This window comes from Oncorhynchus tshawytscha, linkage group LG13 (genome assembly GCF_018296145.1).
Source record: "Oncorhynchus tshawytscha isolate Ot180627B linkage group LG13, Otsh_v2.0, whole genome shotgun sequence".
NCBI classification, from domain to species: Eukaryota; Metazoa; Chordata; class Actinopteri; order Salmoniformes; family Salmonidae; genus Oncorhynchus; species Oncorhynchus tshawytscha.
Window position 1 is genome coordinate 89,552,040 of NC_056441.1, and position 21,678 is coordinate 89,573,717.

General features: G+C 42.7%; 2 protein-coding genes across 7 annotated transcripts in view; both read left to right on the plus strand.

The window, feature by feature from the left end:
- Positions 1-6,177, plus strand: part of usp16 (ubiquitin specific peptidase 16) — a 35,722-nt gene extending 29,545 nt beyond the window's left edge. The window contains exons 21-22 of the mRNA XM_042294982.1: positions 164-311; positions 5,023-6,177. Coding sequence (XP_042150916.1) covers positions 164-311; positions 5,023-5,144 — 270 coding nt within the window. The 3' untranslated portion in view covers positions 5,145-6,177. The remainder of the gene's footprint in view (positions 1-163; positions 312-5,022) is intronic.
- A 1,573-nt stretch (positions 6,178-7,750) lies between these two features.
- On the plus strand, positions 7,751-19,770 carry LOC112238418 (transcription regulator protein BACH2). 6 transcript variants are annotated; one of them, XM_024407002.2, is made up of 6 exons: positions 7,753-7,874; positions 8,513-8,775; positions 13,020-14,601; positions 14,644-14,972; positions 15,080-15,286; positions 15,673-19,770. In XM_024407002.2, the coding sequence occupies exons 1-6, from the start codon at positions 7,868-7,870 to the stop codon at positions 15,973-15,975; spliced, it is 2,691 nt and encodes an 896-aa protein (XP_024262770.1). In that variant the 5' UTR covers positions 7,753-7,867; the 3' UTR covers positions 15,976-19,770. The 6 variants fall into 6 exon arrangements, with proteins under 6 accessions (XP_024262769.1, XP_024262770.1, XP_024262772.1 ...); XM_024407004.2 differs by having other exon boundaries at positions 13,020-14,559; XM_024407003.2 differs by having other exon boundaries at positions 13,020-14,529; positions 14,572-14,972.
- The last annotated feature ends 1,908 nt before the right edge of the window (positions 19,771-21,678 follow it).

Sequence of the window (21,678 nt, forward strand, 5' to 3'; positions counted from 1 at the left end):
AAAAATAGTTTTATATCTTTATGTTTGAAGCCTGAAATGTGGCAAAAGGTTGCGAAGTTCAAGGGGGCCGAATACTTTCGCAAGGCACTGTATATATATGGGGCATAGAGTCCTGAGTTGTTCCTGGTCTGGTGACATTCTGTTGTTTCTCTTTTGTATTCAGGGTGTGTCGGAGGGAGGCTCTCAGGTGCTTTACAGTCTGTATGGTATAGTAGAACACAGTGGGACTATGAGAAGTGGCCATTATACAGCCTACGTCAAAGCCAGACCTTTCTACCCCTCCACGACACACAACGGAGTGGGCACACATGGTAGGACTGTTGTTAACGTACAGCTTTAACAGACGGTTGGGTTTCTACTGAGAATGGTCATTTGAAACAATCCAAAAATAGATAGTTCCATACCGGGATTTTAACAATTTTGACAATATATCATATTTTTTTGCGCTAGTTGGCTGTACCTGCACAAAAACTCCAGTATTTTTCCGTCATAGCTTGTTCTTCATCTTTTTAAATAGGGAGCCAATTTGTTTTCATGACTAATTTAATTGTTTCCTCACGGCTCTCTTGTCCCTCTGCAGCAGATATTTGGTGAGCAATATGGTTAGAAAATCGAATCGCAATAAAATCACAGTATCGTAATGCATATTGTATGAGCACCACCTAAAGTATTGTAGAGTACGACCTTTCCTCACACAGGAAGCGGCGCATGTCCTAATCCAGGCACTTGTCATCTCCCGTCTAGACTACTTTTAAATGTATTTATTTTTTATACATTTGAATATTTGTAGCTATTTTTTTAAATATTTTTAAGTCAATACCTGCAGTCAACTTGTGCAGTACCGCGGTCATCATGTCACATTATGAAGCTTACCATAGTTCCCCAGGCCAGTTGAGCCAGTCACATGTTTGTTTTGTAACAACAGGTGAGCCCAGCTGTGTATTTTTTATTTATCCGTTATTTTACCAGGTAAGTTGACTGAGAACACATTCTCATTTACAGCAACGACCTGGGGAATAGTTACAGGGGAGAGGAGGGGGATGAATGAGCCAATTGTAAACTGGGGATTATTAGGGAACCGTGATGGTTTGAGGGCCAGATTGGGAATTTAGCCAGGACACCGGGGTTAACACCCCTACTCTTACGATAAGTGCCATGGGATCTTTAATGACCTCAGAGAGTTAGGACACCCGTTTAACGTCCCATCCGAGAGACGGCACCCTACACAGGGCAGTGTCCCCAATCACTGCCCTGGGGCATTGGGATATTTTTTAGACCAGTGGAAAGAGTGCCTCCTACTGGCCCTCCAACACCACTTCCAGCAGCATCTGGTCTCCCATCCAAGGACTGACCAGGACCAACCCTGCTTAGCTTCAGAAGCAAGCCAGCAGTGGTATGCTGCTGGCATACATTATATTGACACGGGCCGCTTTTTATATTGAATGTCGTGTTTTTGTTTTGTTTGAAAACGCAACTAGAGTGTTCCTTCACAGAAAACGCAACACATTCAGCAGAAAATGGCTTCATTTTCATCATGTGACAACAGAAGTGCAGATGCTATTAGGCTGGCAAGCCTCACAAGTAAATGAGCTTACAATGAAAAAAAGGTCTTTATTTTATTTTTTATTTTTTTGCAAAAACGATGCCGGGTCATTATATTTCCTAATGTTTAGGCCTATCATAGAAAGAATGCAGCCATCTTTATTTCCTATTATTTTGCTTAAAGTTAATCTTGCATTTTACTGGTCAAATATAGGCTGCAGTGAGAAAAGTATCTCCACATCAGTCAGAGTGCTGTCTGCTGATAGAATGATGGAGAACAGTAGCTCCACATCAGAGTGCTGTGTGCTGATAGAATGATATTGTTGAATTCTCAAGAGTTCAGAAGTGAAGCTGAAGCACAACATGAGTCTGACGCTGAGCAGAAATTACAATAAGAACCATTTTAGATCTGCGTTTATAAAACGCAACAAAATATTTCTTATGCGTTATACAGTGGGGCAAAAAAGTATTTATTCAGCCACCAATTGTGCAAGTTCTCCCACTTAAAAAGATGAGTGAGGCCTGTAATTTTCATCATAGTTACACTTCAACTATGACAGACAAAATGAGAGAGAAAAAAATCCAGAAAATCACATTGTAGGATTTTTAAAGAATTTATTTGCAAATTATGGTGGAAAATAAGTATTTGGTCAATAACAAACGTTTATCTCAATACTTTGTTATATACCCTTTGTTGGCAATGACAGAGGTCAAATGTTTTCTGTAAGTCCTCACAAGGTTTTCACACACTGTTGCTGGTATTTTGGCCCATTCCTCCATGCAGATCTCCTCTAGAGCAGTGATGTTTTGTGGCTGTTGCTGGGCAACACGGACTTTCAACTCCCTCCAAAGATTTTCTATGGGGTTGAGATCTGGAGACTGGCTCGGCCACTCCAGGACCTTGAAATGCTTCTTACGAAGCCACTCCTTCGTTGCCCGGGCGGTGTCTTTGGGATCATTGTCATGCTGAAAGACTCAGCCACGTTTCATCTTCAATACCCTTGCTGATGGAAGGAGGTTTTCACTCAAAATCTCACGATACATGGCCCTATTCATTCTTTCCTTTACGGATCAGTCGTCCTGGTCCCTTTGCAGAAAAACAGCCCCAAAGCATGATGTTTCCACCCCCATGCTTCACAGTAGGTATGGTGTTCTTTGGATGCAACTCAGCATTCTTTGTCCTCCAAACACAACGAGTTGAGTTTTTACCAAAAAGTTATATTTTGGTTTCATCTGACCATATGACATTCTCCTAATCTTCTTCTGGATCATCCAAATGCTCTCTAGCAAACTTCAAACGGGCCTGGACATGTACTGGTTTAAGCAGGGGGACACGTCTGGCACTGCAGGATTTGATTCCCTGGCGGCGTAGTGTGTTACTGATGGTAGGCTTTGTTACTTTGGTCCCAGCTCTCTGCAGGTCATTCACTAGGTCCCCCTGTGTGGTTCTGGGATTTTTGCTCACCGTTCTTGTGATCATTTTGACCCCACGGGGTGAGATCTTGCGTGGAGCCCAAGATCGAGGGAGATTATCAGTGGTCTTGTATGTCTTCAATTTCCTAATAATTGCTCCCACAGTTGATTTCTTCAAACCAAGCTGCTTACCTATTGCAGATTCAGTCTTCCCAGCCTGGTGCAGGTCTACAATTTTGTTTCTGGTGTCCTTTGACAGCTCTTTGTTCTTGGCCATAGTGGAGTTTGGAGTGTGACTGATTGAGGTTGTGGACAGGTGTCTTTTATACTGATAACAAGTTCAAACAGGTGCCATTAATACAGGTAACGAGTGGAGGACAGAGGAGCCTCTTAAAGAAGAAGTTATAGGTCTGTGAGAGCCAGACATCTTGCTTGTTTGTAGGTGACCAAATACTTATTTTCCACCATAATTTGCAAATAAATTAATTAAAAATCCTACAATGTGATTTTCTGTATTTTTTTTCCCTCATTTTGTCTGTCATAGTTGAAGTGTTCCTATGATGAAAATTACAGGCCTCTCTCATCTTTTTAAGTGGGAGAACTTGCACAATTGGTGGCTGACTAAATACTTTTTTGCACCACTATATATTTTATTTTTTCCCCCAACTGTCTCTAATGCGACAAATGTTGATGGAAACTATATATATATATTTTTTTGTAAATTATAATTGCCGAATAATTTAAGGTATGCTGGTAACACGATGTTATCAAATATAAACCTTCACTCCACATTTAATTCTAAATTCTTGCAAAATCATTTTTTTTACCAATAAAATATTGTTTCTCTTGCAGGACGAAGATTGTCTTGCCTTTTTAATAAGAGTGTCTGAATTGCTTCACGTTGTAGTTTCACCATCATTGTTTTAAGATAATCAAGGCCTGCGTGAGTTACTGTGCACCATGGCGATATGTTGGCACACAATATGGCAAATGTTTAGTCAATTTTTGTATTCTATCCATGCTGGTTTTTGCGGCCTACCAGAGACATGATAGGTGAGCAAGGGCATACAGGCTGGCTACTTGGCAGGGCATACAGGCTGGCTACTTGGCAGGGCATACAGGCTGGCTACTAAGGGTGGTACAGGCTGGCTACTTGGCAGGGCATACAGGCTGGCTACTAAGGGTGGTACAGGCTGGCTACTTGGCAGGGCATACAGGCTGGCTACTAAGGGTGGTACAGGCTGGCTACTTGGCAAGGCATACAGGCTGGCTACTAAGGTGGTACAGACTGGCTACTAAGGGTGGTACAGGCTGGCTACTAAAGGTGGTACAGGCTGGCTACTAAAGGTGGTACAGGCTGGCTACTAAGGGTGGTACAGGCTGGCTACTAAGGGTGGTACAGGCTGGCTACTAAGGGTGGTACAGGCTGGCTACTAAGGGTGGTACAGGCTGGCTACTAAGGGTGGTACAGGCTGGCTACTAAAGGTGGTACAGGCTGGCTACTAAGGGTGGTACAGGCTGGCTACTAAAGGTGGTACAGGCTGGCTACTAAGGGTGGTACAGGCTGGCTACTAAGGGTGGTACGCTCAGCCAAATGCATCATAGTAGGACAATGGAAACACTTCAACCACTTCTTTTTTTTTTTCTCTCTCGATATTCTAGATTTAATAAAAAATGAAGGTGTGATGTCATTACCTCCAGCTGCTTTTGTCCACGCAAGACACTTCATGTGAAACGCACCGTGGAAATTGTTGTCTAATTTCTATGATAAATGTTTGACAACAACAACAACAACATCACTGGACAAGTTCATGGAAACATTGACCCCTTTTTTAATTATTTTTTTTAAAGCACACAGTAGCCATCTTGGTACATCCATTTTTGGGCATTTTGATTATTGATATATAAAGACTAGGCATTGATTATTTTTATAGTATAACTTCTAAATGATGAGCTTAGTTTGATTGTCGGACCACATCAGAACCCAAAATACGAGCTTGTTGTTTCTAAACATAAAAATAAACAAAACTTAACAACCATTACCTCTCCCCTTCCTCCTCCCCTAAGGTGAGCCAGAGCCGGTGAAAGGGGCGTGGTTCCACGTGAGTGACAGTAGTGTGCAGCCAGTCACGGAGAGCAAAGTGCAGAGCTCCCAAGCCTACCTCCTATTCTACGAGAGGATCTCCTAGACCTGCCTACGTCCCAACTTGTACCCTATTTACCTACATACTGTTGGCTGTGTTTACACGGGCAGCCCTGGTTCTGATCTTTAGACAATAATTGGTCTTTTGACCGATCAGATCTAATTCCAATACTTGGGCAAAAGATCAGAATTGGGCTGGCTGTTTAAACGCAGCCGTAGTGCACTACTTTTGGCCAGAGCCTTATTATGCAGCCTTATGAGGCTTTTCCCAGACAAATTTAGTGCACTATAAATGCCCTATTCCCTACATAGTGCACTACTTATGGCCTGAGACATTGTACTGGTATTGATATAAGCCAGATGAAGTGCAGAGTGAATACGAGTGGAATATTTTTTTTTCTTTTCTTTTTATAATCAATATAAAGGGGTGTGTCTTAAATGGAGCCCTATTCCCTATGTAGTGCACTACTTTTGACCAGAACCCTATTTGTCCTGTTCAAAAGCAGTGCACTAAAATAGGGAATAAAAAAAATTAAAAATGAGGGTGACATTTGAGACCTTGACAAAGATAATTAATTAAGATCATGACTGGAGATGTCCCAAAACGAACAATATTTAGCTTGGAAGTTTTTTTTGTTTCTATTTTGATGAATTAATTGTATCAGTAATGGACATAAAAAGAATCCCAAGTATTTTTTTTACTGTGCATATGTGACTATACAGTGTTTTCCTAAAGAAAAGAAGGAAAGAAGGGAGCACAGATCATTGTGTGCGTCCCAATTTGCACCGTATATAAGGGCACTACATTTTGATCAGAGGTCTAAATTGGAAATCGGGTGCCATTCAAAACGCCAGCCATTCTATTCCTCTTAGACATAAAACCATAGAAGAGTTTGTTGATTGATCTGTCTGATTGCTTGGTGTGTTACACAGTAGAAGCAAAATAAACCTGCCAATACCTTTTTTAAAATTATTATTATTGCTGCAATATGTGACATTTTGGGCAGACCTGACCAAATTCACATAGAAGTGCAGTTATAGATCTGTCATTCTTATTAAAGCAAGTTTAAGAATTGGCAGATATGTTCTGTGTTCTATTTCTGAAAATACAATATTTTTGGTTATGGAAAATATATTTCACGGAGGTTAAGATGGTACAATTATTCTCTACACTATACTTGCTTATTTTGTCACAAACTGTAATTTGGAAAATTATAATTTTAGCAACCAGGAAATGGCAAATATTTCTGCATAGTGCTCATTTAAATTGTTAAAAACGATCAGTGGGAGAAAAAAAAAACGATAATTTTTATGACATTTTTATTTGAGTACTTTTTATATTGTGTTGTCAAGATGCAAATTAAAAAGCTTGAAATACAGGAAAAATTCAACTGATTTATTTTGCTGTGACGCAATTGGGTTTGGACTAGCCTGAACAGCCGCTAATGGTCTCTGTTTACTTGTGTTTTTGACATGCGCAGTCAAATCAGAGAGGAAGAGGCGAAGCGAGAGGTTTTACTCCGCCCAAAATGTGTCTAGTAAAATAATTTGCTACGTGAGGCTTATTTGATCAAATAGAAGTTTAGTAATGGTTAGAATGCACTGATATAAGTGAACGCACGTGGAATTTTGGCAACGTTGAAAATGTGTGCCTGAGATAGAGGACTGCTATAACTTGTAGATTTTTTTTTTTCACCTTTATTTAACCAGGTAGGCTAGTTTAGAGCAAATTCTCATTTACAACTGTGACCTGGCCAAGATAAAGCAAAGCAGTGACACAAACAACAACACAGAGTTACACATGGAGTAAACAAACGTACAGTCAATAACACAATAGAAAAGGCTATATGCAGTGTGTGCAAATGTAGTGAACAAGTCAGTTAACCCACTGTTCCCAGGCCGTCATTGAAAAATAAGAGTTTGTTCTTAACTGACTTGCCTAGTTAAATTTAAAACTACATTTTAAAAGTAAGATTAAGGGAGGTAAGGCAATAAATAGGCCATAGTGGCAAAATAATTACAATATAGTAATTAAACACTGGAGTGATCGATATGCAGAAGATGAATGTGCAAGTAGAGATACTGGGGTGCAAAGGAGCAAAAACATAACAAACAAAAAAATAATATGGGGATGAGGTAGTTGGTTGGGATATTTACAGATGGGCTATGTACAGGTGCAATGATCTGTGAGCTGCTCTGACATCTGATGCTTAAAGTTAGTGAGTGAGATATGAGTCTCCAGCTTCAGTGATTTTTGCAATTTGTTCCAGTTATTGGCAGCATTGAACTGGGCAGCCAAAGGAGGAATTGGCTTTGGGGGTGACCAGTGAAATATACCTGCTGTAGTGACCAGTGAGCTGAGATAAGGGCGCAAATAAGCCAACGAAGAAAAAAATTGACTACTTTAAAATGGAGATAGCGTCTGTGACAGCACAGGCAGTGCAATTGAGGCTATAATGGCACAGAAACAGTCCTTTATCTCTGACCTGTTTTTCACTTGTATCTGCCCTCTCATTGGCTAGAATGGACCCACCTGATCTCGCCTGCCTTCCATCTTTGAGAACGTATTTGCATTGTTTGAACGGTCACTTGACTATCTTGTCAATATAATAGACAATCTTTGGTCAAATAGAGTAACGCCAAATACTTCCTGGTGCATACGTTTATTGTCACATGACATTTTGTTTCACCAGTGGAATGTAGACCAACCGAAAGCAGCATTTTATCATAAACTGATGTAACATTAAATGGAACTATCATCTCGGTGACATGACAGGTAAGTGAAACGATGTGTAAATTCTAGACAGTGAGGTAGCAATGGAACGATACATTGTAACTACTTGCAAACTCTGACCAATGCGAGAAGAAAGTTCGAAATCATGATTGCGCCTTATTGCCATTGTCCTGTTGTGAAAGTAACGGTAGTGTGTGAAAATACGTTGCAAAAAAATGTTATTTTATCGGTTGATCTGCTTTCTATAGGGAGGGTATGGATCCCCATAGTCTAACTCGATGTTTTCTATTTGATACAGTTCTGCTATTATAGCCAGAAGTTACCTATGCATAGGTCTAATTCATTTGTTTTAGTCATATATTGAGGAATGAGGATCATTAAAACTAAGAAATGAAACTCGGCAATATCCAAAACTGTTTTTAAAAGAAGTCTAGAACGAACGAAAAAACGATGCTTCTCCTTCACTTGCCTAAGCATGAGTCAGCATTTCCTGCTATTGCTCAACCCCAGGAAAACGCACAAACACACAACGGACACACAGACTTTTAATTGGACATTGATTCGGACAATCGTAGAGAATATATTACTAATATACAATTATTAGCGAGAATTCATAGTTTACAATCCCAACAGTTGTTCGTGTCTTTATCTTGTTTATGTCTGTCTGATATTTGTCCCAGCAGCTTGTCAGGTTGTCACCGCCATGTCTCTCAGGGGCGACCGTACCTCCGTGTTCACGTTCCAGTCTACGGTTCACAGCTCCCACGTCCTGACGCGTCTCAACGACCAGAGACTGAGTGATGTGTTGTGTGATGTTACACTAGTGGCAGGTGGCAGGGCGTTCAGGGCCCACTGCTCTGTACTGGCCTCCTGTAGTGACTACTTCCACAGCAGGATCCTCAACCACACCAGCCCCAGCCTGGTGCTCACTCTGCCTGATCAGGTCAGGGTCATATACAAACTACACTGTGGTTTTGTCTCAAATGGCACCCTGTATTCAGAAAGCGTACTACCTTGTTGCCCATAGCGAATCGAGGCGGCCATCTCTGTCGGCGCCGGAAATGCCAATAGCGCAGGGTTAAACAGAACGCCTTATTAAGAAACGCGATCTAACTTCCGAAGTTGCTACAGTTGTATTCAGACCCCTGACTTTTTCCACATTTTGTTACGTTATTAGCCATATTTATTTTTTAAAAAAGATTAAATTGTTTTTTCCCCCTCGTCTATCTACACACAATACCTCATAATGATAAAGCAAAAAGACATTTTTGCACATTTGTAAAAATAAAAAAATGTAAATGTCACATTTACATAAGTATTCAGACCCTTTACTCAGTACTTTGTTGAAGCACCTTTCAGTGATCTCGAGTCTTCTTGGGTAAGACACTATAAGCTTGGCACACCTGTATTTGTGGAGTTTCTCCCATTCTTCTCTGCAGATCCTCTCATGCTCTGTCAGGTTGGATGGGGAGCATCACTGCACAGCTATTTTCAGGTCTCTCCAGAGATGTTCGATTGGGTTCAAGTCTGGACTCTGTCTGGGCCATCAAGGACATTCAGAGACTTGTCCCGAAGCCACTCCTGCATTGTCTTGGTTGTGTGCTTAGGGTCGTTGTCCCGTTAGAAGGTGAACCTTCGACCCAGTCTGAGGTCCTGAGCACTTTGGAGCAGATTTTTATCAAAGATCTATCTGTACTTTGCTTCGTTCATCTTTCCTTCGATCCTGACTAGTCTCCCAGTCCCTGCCACTGAAAAACATCCCCACAGCATGATGCTGCCACCACCATGTTTCACCGTAGGGATGGTGCCAGGTTTCCTCCAGACGTGACACTTGGCATTCAGGCCAAAAAGTTCAATCTTGGTTTCATCAGACCAGAGTGTCTTGTTTCTCATGGCCTGAGAGTCTTTAGGTGCCTTTTAGCAAACTCCAAGTGGGTTGTCATGAGCCTTTTACTGAGGAGTGGCTTCTATCTGGCCACTAACATAAAGTCCTGATTGGGGGAGTGATGCAGACATGGTTGTCCTTCTGGAAGGTTCTCCCATCTCCACAGAGGTATTCTATAGCCCTGTCAGAGTGACCATTGGGTTCTTGGTCACCTCTCTGACCAAGGCCCTTTTTCCCGATTGCTCAGTTTGGCCGGGCGGCCAGATCTAGGAAGAGTCTTGGTGGTTCCAAACTTCTTCCATTTAAGAATGATGGAGGCCACTGTGTTCTTAAGGACCTTCAATGCTGCAGAAATGTTTTGGTACCCTTCCCCAGATCTGTGCCTCAACACAATCCTGTCTCGGAGCTCTGGGGACGATTCCATCAACCTCATGGCTTGGTTTTTGCTCTGACACGCACTGTCAACTGTGAGACCTTATATTGACAGGTGTGTGCCTTTCCAAATCATGTCCAATCATATTGAATTTACCACAGGTGGACTCCAATCAAGTTGTAGAAACATCTCAAGGATGATTAGTGGAAACAGGATGCACCTGAGCTCAAATTTGAGACTCATAGCAAAGTGTCTGAATACTGATGTAAATAAGGTATTTCTGTTTTTTATTTTTAATACATTTGCAACAACAAAAATCTAAAAACCTGTTTTCGCTTTGTCATTATGGTATATTGTGATGTCATTATGGTATATTGTGATGTCATTATGGGGTATTGTGATGTCATTATGGGGTATTGTGATGTCATTATGGGGTATTGTTATGTCATTATGGGGTATTGTGATGTCATTATGGGGTATTGTGATGTCATTATGGTGTATTGTGTGTACATTGATGAGGAAAATGTTTTATTTAATCCATTTAGAATAAGGCTGAGTTATGAAAATGTGGAAAAAGTCATGTGGTCTGAATACTTTCCGAATGCACTGTATCGTGACATTATATGTAGGGAATACAGTGTCAGGGCCCATAGAAGGGCTCTGGTCTAAAGTAATGCACTGTGTAGGGAACAAAGGTCTGTAGGGGGCTCCAGGGTCTGTAGGGGGGGCTCCAGGGTCTGAGCCCAGATGAATCAGTTGGATGAGCATTTAATTTCCATAGGGGGGCATGTTTTATTTACAGAACCTCCAAGGTAAAAAAATAATAATAATAATTAAAGCGTTTTATAGTAAAGACATGTTATTCAACAGTAAAAATGTATTCTCTTTTCAATGTGGCATGAACACGACCAGTTTGCTCTTTGGTTTGGTTGTGTTTCAGATCATTTTCTGCCCAAAAGAAATTAATGGTAAATAATGTATTGTGTCATTTTGGAGTCACTTAAAATAAAATTGTAAGTAAGAATAGAATGTTTGTAAACACTTTGACATTATTGTCGATGCTACCACGATTACAGATAGTCTAATGAATCGTGATTAATAATTAGTGAGAAAGTTACAGACGCACAAATGTCATACCCCCAAGACATGCTAACCTCTCACCATCACAATAACAAGGCAGGTTAGCATTTCATATCATACCCCCAAGACATGCTAACCTCTCACCATTACAATAACAAGGCAGGTTAGCATTTCATATCATACCCCCAAGACATGCTAACCTCTCACCATCACAATAACAAGGCAGGTTAGCATTTCATATCATACCCCCAAGACATGCTAACCTCTCACCATCACAATAACAAGGCAGGTTAGCATTTCATATCATACCCCCAAGACATGCTAACCTCTCACCATCACAATAACAAGGCAGGTTAGCATTTCATATCATACCCCCAAGACATGCTAACCTCTCACCATCACAATAACAAGGCAGGTTAGCATTTCATATCATACCCCCAAGACATGCTAACCTCTCACCATTACAATAACAAGGCAGGTTAGCATTTCATATCATACCCCCAAGACATGCTAACCTCTCACCATCACAATAACAAGGCAGGTTAGCATTACATATCATACCCCCAAGACATGCTAACCTCTCACCATTACAATAACAAGGCAGGTTAGCATTTCATATCATACCCCCAAGACATGCTAACCTCTCACCATTACAATAACAAGGCAGGTTAGCATTACATATCATACCCCCAAGACATGCTAACCTCTCACCATCACAATAACAAGGCAGGTTAGCATTTCATATCATACCCCCAAGACATGCTAACCTCTCACCATCACAATAACAAGGCAGGTTAGCATTTTGGGGGGGGTTATGATATTTATTCCTTTGATTGGTGAGTCTTTCTGTCGGTGCGCATCTTTGGGAAAATAAGTGATCAATATTGAAAATAATTTATTTGGACGGGCAAGAAAGTACGGAAGGGCAGGCCAGACCCTCCCCAAAATACCGACCCCCGTAGGGCTCTACTCAACAGTAGTGCACTATATAGGGAATAGGGTGTCATTTGGGACGCTGACTAACTCCACATCAAATCAAACGTTTTATTTGTCACATGCACTGAAAACAACGTGTGTAGCCCTTAACCAACAGTACAGTTCAAGAAGAGTTCAGAAAATATTTACCAAACAAACTAAAGTAAAAAGTAACACAGTAACATAACAATAACGAGACTATATACAGGGGGTACCGGTACTGAGTCAATGTGGAGGCTATATACAGGGGGTACTGGTATAGAGTCAATGTGGAGGCTATATACAGGGGGTACCGGTACTGAGTCAATGTGGAGGCTATATACAGGGGGTACCGGTACTGAGTCAATGTGGAGGCTATATACAGGGTATTACGGTACAGAGGCTATATACAGGGTATTACGGTACAGAGTCAATGTGGAGGCTATATACAGGGGGAACCGGTACAGAGTCAATGTGGAGGCTATATACAGGGGTACTGGTATAGAGTCAATGTGGAGGCTATATACAGGGGGTACCGGTACTGAGTCAATGTGGAGGCTATATACAGGGGGTACCGGTACTGAGTCAATGTGGAGGCTATATACAGGGGGTACTGGTATAGAGTCAATGTGGAGGCTATATACAGGGGGTACTGGTATAGAGTCAATGTGGAGGCTATATACAGGGGGTACCGGTACTGAGTCAATGTGGAGGCTATATACAGGGGGTACCGGTACTGAGTCAATGTGGAGGCTATATACAGGGTATTACGGTACAGAGGCTATATACAGGGTATTACGGTACAGAGTCAATGTGGAGGCTATATACAGGGGGTACCGGTACTGAGTCAGTGTGCTGTGGTACAGGTTAGATATTAACATATTTCCCTCTCCAGGTAACAGCAGAGGGGTTTGAACCATTGCTACAGTTCTGCTACACCTCCAAGCTGCTCTTCACCAAAGACAATATCATGGCCATCCACAGGTGTGCCGGGCTCCTGGGGTTTCACAACCTGGAGACTAGCTGCTTCGACTTCCTTCTGCCAAAGTTCCTAGAGGGTAGCAACATTACAGCCCAGGAGACAAGAAGAAGAAGAAGAGGAGGCTGCTGTCAGGGCAGGTCCCAGATCAGGTCCTCCAACCAGGGAAGATTGCCTAGTGGCAGGTCCCCCGGCCAGAGGAGGTCCCCCAGTGTCGAGTCAGCCCACTGTACAGGCTGTCAGTCTCAAAGCAGGACCCCCAACCAGAGCATGACCCCCAGCCAGGGCTTGTTGCCTAGTGGCATGACCCCCAGCCAGGGCATGTTGCCTAGTGGCAGTTTAGCCCACAATACAGACACCAACCGAGACCGAGAGCAGCAGGTTATACCTCATCCCAAGAACACGGGCCCAAGCCAGACAACAGGAAGTGATGTCAGGAACATAGGAAGTGACGTCAGGGCACAGTGTTCAACTGCCAACCCAAGTGGAACAATGTCACACCAGAGTTTAACAGTGCCTTCGGACGGAAACTTACAAATAAACTTTCTGTCGTCATCCCGATGTCCAAAGAGCCTGGCCTTACTAGTCAACCCGGTCAGCAGTGGTCGGGAGAAGTTCTGTTTACAGACCTGTGGCCCCAACATGTCACCCTTATCCCTCGGGGGACTGCCGTCCTCCAGTGGTCTTGGTGTCTGTCCCATCCTGGCTATGCCGTGTCCTGGTGGTGTTGACCGTAAGCCAGACCCCGACTCCGTTTTCAGTGATGGAGACATCCTAGGGATGGAGGCAGCGGTGTGTCCCATGACGATGGGTGAGGGGAGTCTGAGAGATTGCCCACTCTCCTGTGAACTGCCGTCCCATGACGACGCGAGCCCATCAGACCTTATTGAGGCAACGGTTGGAGAGATGGATGATGACCAGCCTGTTGTTGGGAGTCTGATGGCTGAAGAAGCTGGGTGTAACCCAGGTTCCTGTAGCACGTGCCCACTGAGAGGCTCAGGGGTGGTAGAGGAGGCTGAGCTTCAGCTACCTGTATTGGATCTCCTGGCAATACACAAAAGCCCTAACTCAGAAAATAGTGAGGGGGAGAGCCATGGTGGATGCCTTATGCTCCCAAGGCCACGACGATTAGGTCAAGTAGATCAGCTACCTGTGTTAATGCAGAGAGAGGACCCTGGTCTGGATGGCAGCGTGGCTGTTGAGGGTCATCTCCCTGACTCCGCCCTCTCTGACCCCTCCCTCTCTGACCCCACCCTCTGTGGTCTTACCCCTGATGGTAGGGGGTATGGAGAGCGGAGCAGCGTGGAGAGGGAGGTGGCTGAACATCTGGCCAAGGGTTTCTGGCCTGATTTATACCCCTCACAGACTGAACCTCTCCCTAGTCTCCCTAATCTGGACACCATGGAGCACGGAGGTCTGGGGAGAGTTCCTAATCTGGACACCATGGAGCACGGAGGTCTGGGGAGAGTTCCTAATCTGGACACCATGGAGCACGGAGGTCTGGGGAGAGTTCCTAATCTGGACACCATGGAGCACGGAGGTCTGGGGAAGGCTACAGACTTCCCCTGGCAGCTAGACCTGAACTCAAATCCAGCAGACTGTCCCTTCCTTAGAGACCTGGGGACAGGAGAGGCAGAGGGGATGGAAGAGGTAGGGGGGGTGGGGGAGATGGGTAAGGTAGGACAGACGGGTGTGATGGGTGGGGTGGAGGAGACCGGGGAGGCTCAGACCCCCGGTGGAAACCACAGCCTGTCCCAGTCTGAGATGAGTCCCTACATGTCATCTCTTAACTCAGGAGAGGACTCAGACGGAGACCTGGACACAGACGGAGACACGGAGAGAGAGGCCAACAACAGGAGAGCACAAGAGGTCAGAGTTCTTACTGAAAGGTCACAGTGTATCGGTGTAATGAGTTACCAAATACTTTTGACCAGAGACCATCTGTCTTTAACACCCATCCGTGGTGTATTGTCCAGGTTCGTCTGCCCTTCCCGGTGGTTCAGATCTCGTCAGTGAGTCGTAGTGCCTTCCAACAGCTCCTCCGATGCCAGCAGCTGACCCACGAACAGCTGGAATTCGTCCACGACGTCCGCCGACGCAGCAAGAACCGCGTGGCCGCCCAGCGCTGTCGCAAGAGGAAGCTAGAAGGCATCAGTCAACTACAGACTGAGATCGGCACACTGGTACGTCTGTGTTTGCTATCATCTCTCTTGCGGAGTTGGGTCAATTCCATTTCAATTCCAGTCCATTCAGAAAGTAAACCAAATTCCAATTTCGGTGTAATTCCTGAATTGACTGGAATTTAAATTAAATTGACGCCAACCCTACTCTTGACATTTATAATCTCATAATATAGCATTATAATCTTATTTATAATCTGGCAATTTGATTTAATTGTAAACATTTCAGCAATACATGTTATAGCGGATAGTTCAACTGGAGTTTAGTAAATTGAGCAACGCATAAATAATTTGCCTCTTATGTGACTAATTACACAATGACATTCATAGCTGAGCTGTGTTTTATTGTTCCAGTGGGTTGTGATGTAACATCCTGTTCTGCCCCACAGAGAGGAGAGAAGAAGAGGTTGCTGGAGGAGCAGGCCCATCTGCAGAGGAACATGGAGGAGATGTTACAGAGTCTGACAGGGCTGTGTCACAGCGTCTGCAACGAGGCAGGGGTCTGTCATGAGCAGGACCAGCTACAGCTCCTATCCAAGCTCCAGTCTCCTGACGTCTCTGTCTCAGCCCTCCTCAACACTCTGGCCTCCCCCAGCCTCCCCCTCTCCTCTCCCGGCCTCCCCCTGGGACTGAAGCCAGAGAGCTTAGAGCCCCAACCCTTGCCTACACCACCAGCACCAGCACAGCCCTAGAACCAATCACAGCCCCAACCCCTGCCTATACCACAACCACCAGCACAGCCCTAGACCCAATCACAGCCCCACCACTGCCTTAACCTGCCCTAGAGAACTGCCCCAAGGCTGTCCCAACCTGCCCTAGAGAACTGCCCCAAGGCTGTCCCAACCTGCCCTAGAGAACTGCCCCAAGGCTGTCCCAACCTGCCCTAGAGAACTGCCCCAAGGCGGTCCCAACCTGCCCTAGAGAACTGCCCCAAGGCGGTCCCAACCTGCCCTAGAGAACTGCCCCAAGGCAGTCCCAACCTGCCCTAGAGAACTGCCCCAAGGCAGTCCCAACCTGCCCTAGAGAACTGCCCCAAGGCGGTCCCAACCTGCCCTAGAGAACTGCCCCAAGGCGGTCCCAACCTGCCCTATAGACTGCCCCAAGGCAGTCCCAACCTGCCCTATAGACTGCCCCAAGGCTGTCCCAACCTGCCCTAGAGAACTGCCCCAAGGCGGTCCCAACCTGCCCTAGAGAACTGCCCCAAGGCGGTCCCAACCTGCCCTATAGACTGCCCCAAGGCAGTCCCAACCTGCCCTATAGACTGCCCCAAGGCTGTCCCAACCTGCCCTAGAGAACTGCCCCAAGGCTGTCCCAACCTGCCCTAGAGAACTGCCCCAAGGCTGTCCCAACCTGCCCTAGAGAACTGCCCCAAGGCGGTCCCAACCTGCCCTAGAGAACTGCCCCAAGGCGGTCCCAACCTGCCCTAGAGAACTGCCCCAAGGCGGTCCCAACCTGCCCTAGAGAACTGCCCCAAGGCGGTCCCAACCTGCCCTAGAGAACTGCCCCAAGGCGGTCCCAACCTGCCCTATAGACTGCCCCAAGGCAGTCCCAACCTGCCCTATAGACTGCCCCAAGGCAGTCCCAACCTGCCCTAGAGAACTGCCCCAAGACGGTCCCAACCTCATCCTGCCCCAGAGAACTGCCCCAATGCTGTCCCATCCTGCCCCAATGCTGTCCCATCCTGCCCCAATGCTGTCCCATCCTGCCCCAGAGAACTGCCCCAATGCTGTCCCATCCTGCCCCAGATAACTGCCCCAAGGCTGTCCCATCCTGCCCCAGAGAACTGCCCCAAGGCTGTCCTAACCTGCCCTTGAGAACTGCCCCAAGGCTGCACCAACCTCAACCTGCCCCAGAGAACTGCCCCAATGCTGTCCCATCCTGCCCCAGAGAACAGCCCCAATGCTGTCCCATCCTGCCCCAGAGAACTGCCCCAATGCTGTCCCATCCTGCCCCAGAGAACTGCCCCAATGCTGTCCCAACCTCAACCTGCCCCAGAGAACTGCCCCAGAGAACTGACCCAATGCTGTCCCATCCTGCCCCAATGCTGTCCCAACATCAACCTACCCCAGAGAACTGCCTAGCGCTACATAGCAACATATAAATTCAGAGCCATATACTGTCTAGACTATAGATAATATAGATCTGTTATTGGATATAACTCTATACTGTCTAGACTATAGATAATATAGATCTGTTATTGGATATAACTCTATACTGTATAGATAATATAGATCTGTTGTTGGATATAACTCTATACTGTATAGATAATATAGATCTGTTATTGGATATAACTCTATACTGTATAGATAATATAGATTTGTTATTGGATATAACTCTATACTGTATAGACTATAGATAATATAGATCTGTTATTGGATATAACTCTACTGTCTAGACTATAGATAATATAGATCTGTTATTGGATATAACTCTATACTGTATAGATAATATAGATCTGTTGTTGGATATAACTCTATACTGTATAGATAATATAGATCTGTTATTGGATATAACTCTATACTGTATAGATAATAGATTTGTTATTGGATATAATTCTATACTGTATAGACTAGATAATATAGATCTGTTATTGGATATAACTCTATACTGTATAGACTATAGATAATATAGATCTGTTATTGTATATAACTATACTGTATAGACTATAGATAATATAGATCTGTTATTGGATATAACTCTATACTGTATAGATAATATAGATCTGTTATTGGATATAACTCTATACTGTATAAACTATAGATAATATAGATCTGTTATTGGATATAACTCTATACTGTATAGATAATATAGATCTGTTATTGGATATAACTCTATACTGTATAAACTATAGATAATATAGATCTGTTATTGGATATAACTCTATACTGTATAGACTATAGATAATATGGATCTGTTATTGGATATAACTCTATACTGTATAGACTATAGATAATATAGATATGTTATTGGATATAACTCTATACTGTAAAGACTATAGATAATATAGATCTGTTATTGGATATAACTCTATACTGTATAGATAATATAGATCTGTTATTGGATATAACTCTATACTGTATAGACTACAGATAATATAGATCTGTTATTGGATATAACTCTATACTGTATGGCTCAGATGAACTCTCACTGTTATTCACTGTCTCAGTTTACGTCCCAAATGGCACACTATTCAGTGCCCTACTTTTGACCAAGACCTATAGGGCTCTGGTCAAAAGGTAGTGCACTAGATAAGGATCAAATCAAATGTATTTATAAAGCCCTTCGTACATCAGCTGATATCTCAAAGTGCTGTATAGAAACCCAGCCTAAAACCCCCCAAACAGCAAGCAATGCAGGTGTAGAAGCACAGAACAGTCTAATCAGTCTGAAAATTGAAGTGGAGCAGAATGACATGTTTGTTTGTTTTTTTAAGACACTTTTGAATGACTTGGTGTATGAACCGAATAGACTTTAGCTCAGTGGGATTTTACAACACAGTATCGTGACAGCAGGACACCTGGATTCTAACCCTGGTCGGCGAAGGTCACAAACCTCTTTTTGAAGGTTTTACTGTCATGTTTTCAGGATGCATGTGCCCCTTTTCCCCATGATATTTATCGTGACAGTATGCATACCTGTTAGGGTGTAGGATGTGGATCTCTTTCTGACTACATTTACATGTGCTTTTTACCTGCCCTAACTGTACAGCATAATATCCATGCAACTTAAATACAGTATTTCCTCAATGAACATAATATCCTTGCAATTTAAATACAGTATTTGTCATTAGCATAATATCCATTCAATTTAAATACAGTATTTGTCATTAGCATAATATCCATTCAATTTAAATACTGTATTTGTCATTAGCATAATATCCATTCAATTTAAATACAGTATTTGTCATTAGCATAATATCCATTCAATTTAAATACCGTATTTGTCATTAGCATAATATCCATTCAATTTAAATACCGTATTTGTCATTAGCATAATATCCATTCAATTTAAATACAGTATTTGTCATTAGCATAATATCCATTCAATTTAAATACAGTATTTGTCATTAGCATAATATCCATTCAATTTAAATACTGTATTTGTCATTAGCATAATATCCATTCAATTTAAATACAGTATTTGTCATTAGCATAATATACATTCAATTTAAATAGAATGTTTCTCACTTAAAAAAATAGCCATTCAATTTGAATCCAGTATTTTGTCACTAAATTTGAGATTCTCTGTAGGTGCACAATACCAAGCACACAGCCAATAGACTTTGACCATCATCTCTCTTTGCATTAATTAATTCATTTGAATTCATGAATCTCAGGAAACCACTTAGCCCATTTATCTGTTCAGCCATTCTTTCATTCGCCCATCCATCAGTAGTTTGATTTGCTGAGTGAGGTAAATGAAGATCATGATAGGTTTTTTTTTTGGTCATTTTAGATCATTTTAACAAGTCGTCTATTTTTTTTTTTTAAGAGCATTAATTGAGACATTTTATGATATCGATGACATGACATTCTGTCTTTTGTATAACGGTCACATTTTTGTCTGGTATTATAACAAAAAGTATTGTAGGGTAGAAGGGAATCGATGCGTACGTCCCAAATTGATCACTGTTGCCTATACGTAGGGCCCATTATAGTTCGCTATAGACAATAGGGTGTCATTTGGGATTTAGACAATGTGTATTATCTGCTACAGTACGTTCCTTACTGATCTATTGCAAACACTTGCACCTTCTTTCACCATGAGTGTATATTGATTGTAGGCTTACAATTGTTTTAGTGTTTTGAATTCAAACGAGACGTTTCGATGGCACCTTCATTTCAATAGGCAACATGTTTTACTGTAGATGGTAAAGCCTTCTCATTTCCACATTAAAGGTTTGGAAATGAATCTATTTTCCGTGGATCTTATCCAAACTTTCTCCACGCCGCAGATTATCGATTATATTGACCAGATGCCGCCCTCAAAAAAAAAAAAAAAAAAAAAAAAAGTCTTTAAAAATGGAAAGGCAGTCGGGAGGAGGCAAGATCAGGTGGGACCATTCTAGCCAATGAGAGGACAGGTACAGGCATGTGAAGAACAGGCACAACTTTTTTCCATTAGTTACCACAGCCACAAAGTCATAATCGTCTATATCGTGAAAATTAATGTAAACAAAAAACTATATTTCTGGTCCTAATATAAGGTTATGGTTAGGTACAAGGTTAGCAGTGTAATTAGGTTTAAAATCACCTTTTTTAGAAAATCAATTGTAGAAATGGGCGGGGTTTATGACTTTGTGGATGTGGTAACTACTGACAATGACTAGGCACAACTCTAATATAAAGAGATATTTCTCCAAGTTGCCGTGATGTCACTTCTCCTATTCATATCAGTGCACCTGCAGCAACCTAGTTACGAAACTTGAAATCGATCAAATCATCCATTACAATTTTTGTTAAACAAATTTGACACTTTCATTGACCTCCATACAAAAACTACTTGCTTGTTGAGCGGGAAAAAACACCTCCCGCTGGAGAAGACAGATTTTGGGCAATCAGTCAGTCAATCAATCAGTCAGTCAATCAATCAGTCAGTCAATCAATCAGTCAGTCAATCAGTCAGTCAATCAATCAGTCAGTCAATCAATCAGTCAATCAATCAGTCAGTCAATCAATCAGTCAGTCAATCAATCAGTCAGTCAATCAATCAGTCAATCAGTCAGTCAATCAGTCAGTCAATCAGTCAGTCAGTCAGTCAATCAATCAGTCAATCAGTCAGTCAATCAGTCAGTCAATCAATTAGTCAATCAGTCAGTCAATCAATCAGTCAGTCAATCAGTCAATCAATCAGTCAGTCAGTCAGTCAATTAGTCAATCAGGCAGTCAATCAGGCAGTCAATCAGTCAGTCAGTCAATCAATCAGTCAGTCAATCAGCCAGTCAATCAAGTCAGTCAATCAGTCAGTCAATCAGTCAGTCAATCAATCAGTCAGTCAGTCAATCAATCAGTCAGTCAATTCATCAATCAGTCAGCCAATCAATCAGTCAATCAGTCAGTCAATCAATCAGTTAAATGTATTTATATAGCCCTTCTTACATCAGCCGATGTCAAAGTGCTGTACAGAAACCCAGCCTAAAACCCTAAACAGCAAGCAATGCAGGTGTAGAAGCACAGTGGCTAGGAAAAACTCCCTAGAAAGGCAGGAACCTAGGAAGAAACCTAGAGAGGAACCAGGCAGTGTCCTTCCAACTGGCAGTGTGCAACCTTTTTAGTTTGTTTATCAACTCATGGAAGTAGTTGAAGAAAATTGAGTACTTCAAAATGGAGATTACACAAGGTGCAAGATAGAAATTTGCTTGCGCATTAGAAATGTTTCTCTTGTTAATGTCAGTC

Coding starts and splice junctions, on each gene's coding strand:
- LOC112238418 (XM_024407000.2), top strand. Junction 14,973..15,079: donor ACAACAGGAGAGCACAAGAG/GTCAGAGTTCTT, acceptor TGTATTGTCCAG/GTTCGTCTGCCCTTCCCGGT. Junction 15,287..15,672: donor AGACTGAGATCGGCACACTG/GTACGTCTGTGT, acceptor TCTGCCCCACAG/AGAGGAGAGAAGAAGAGGTT.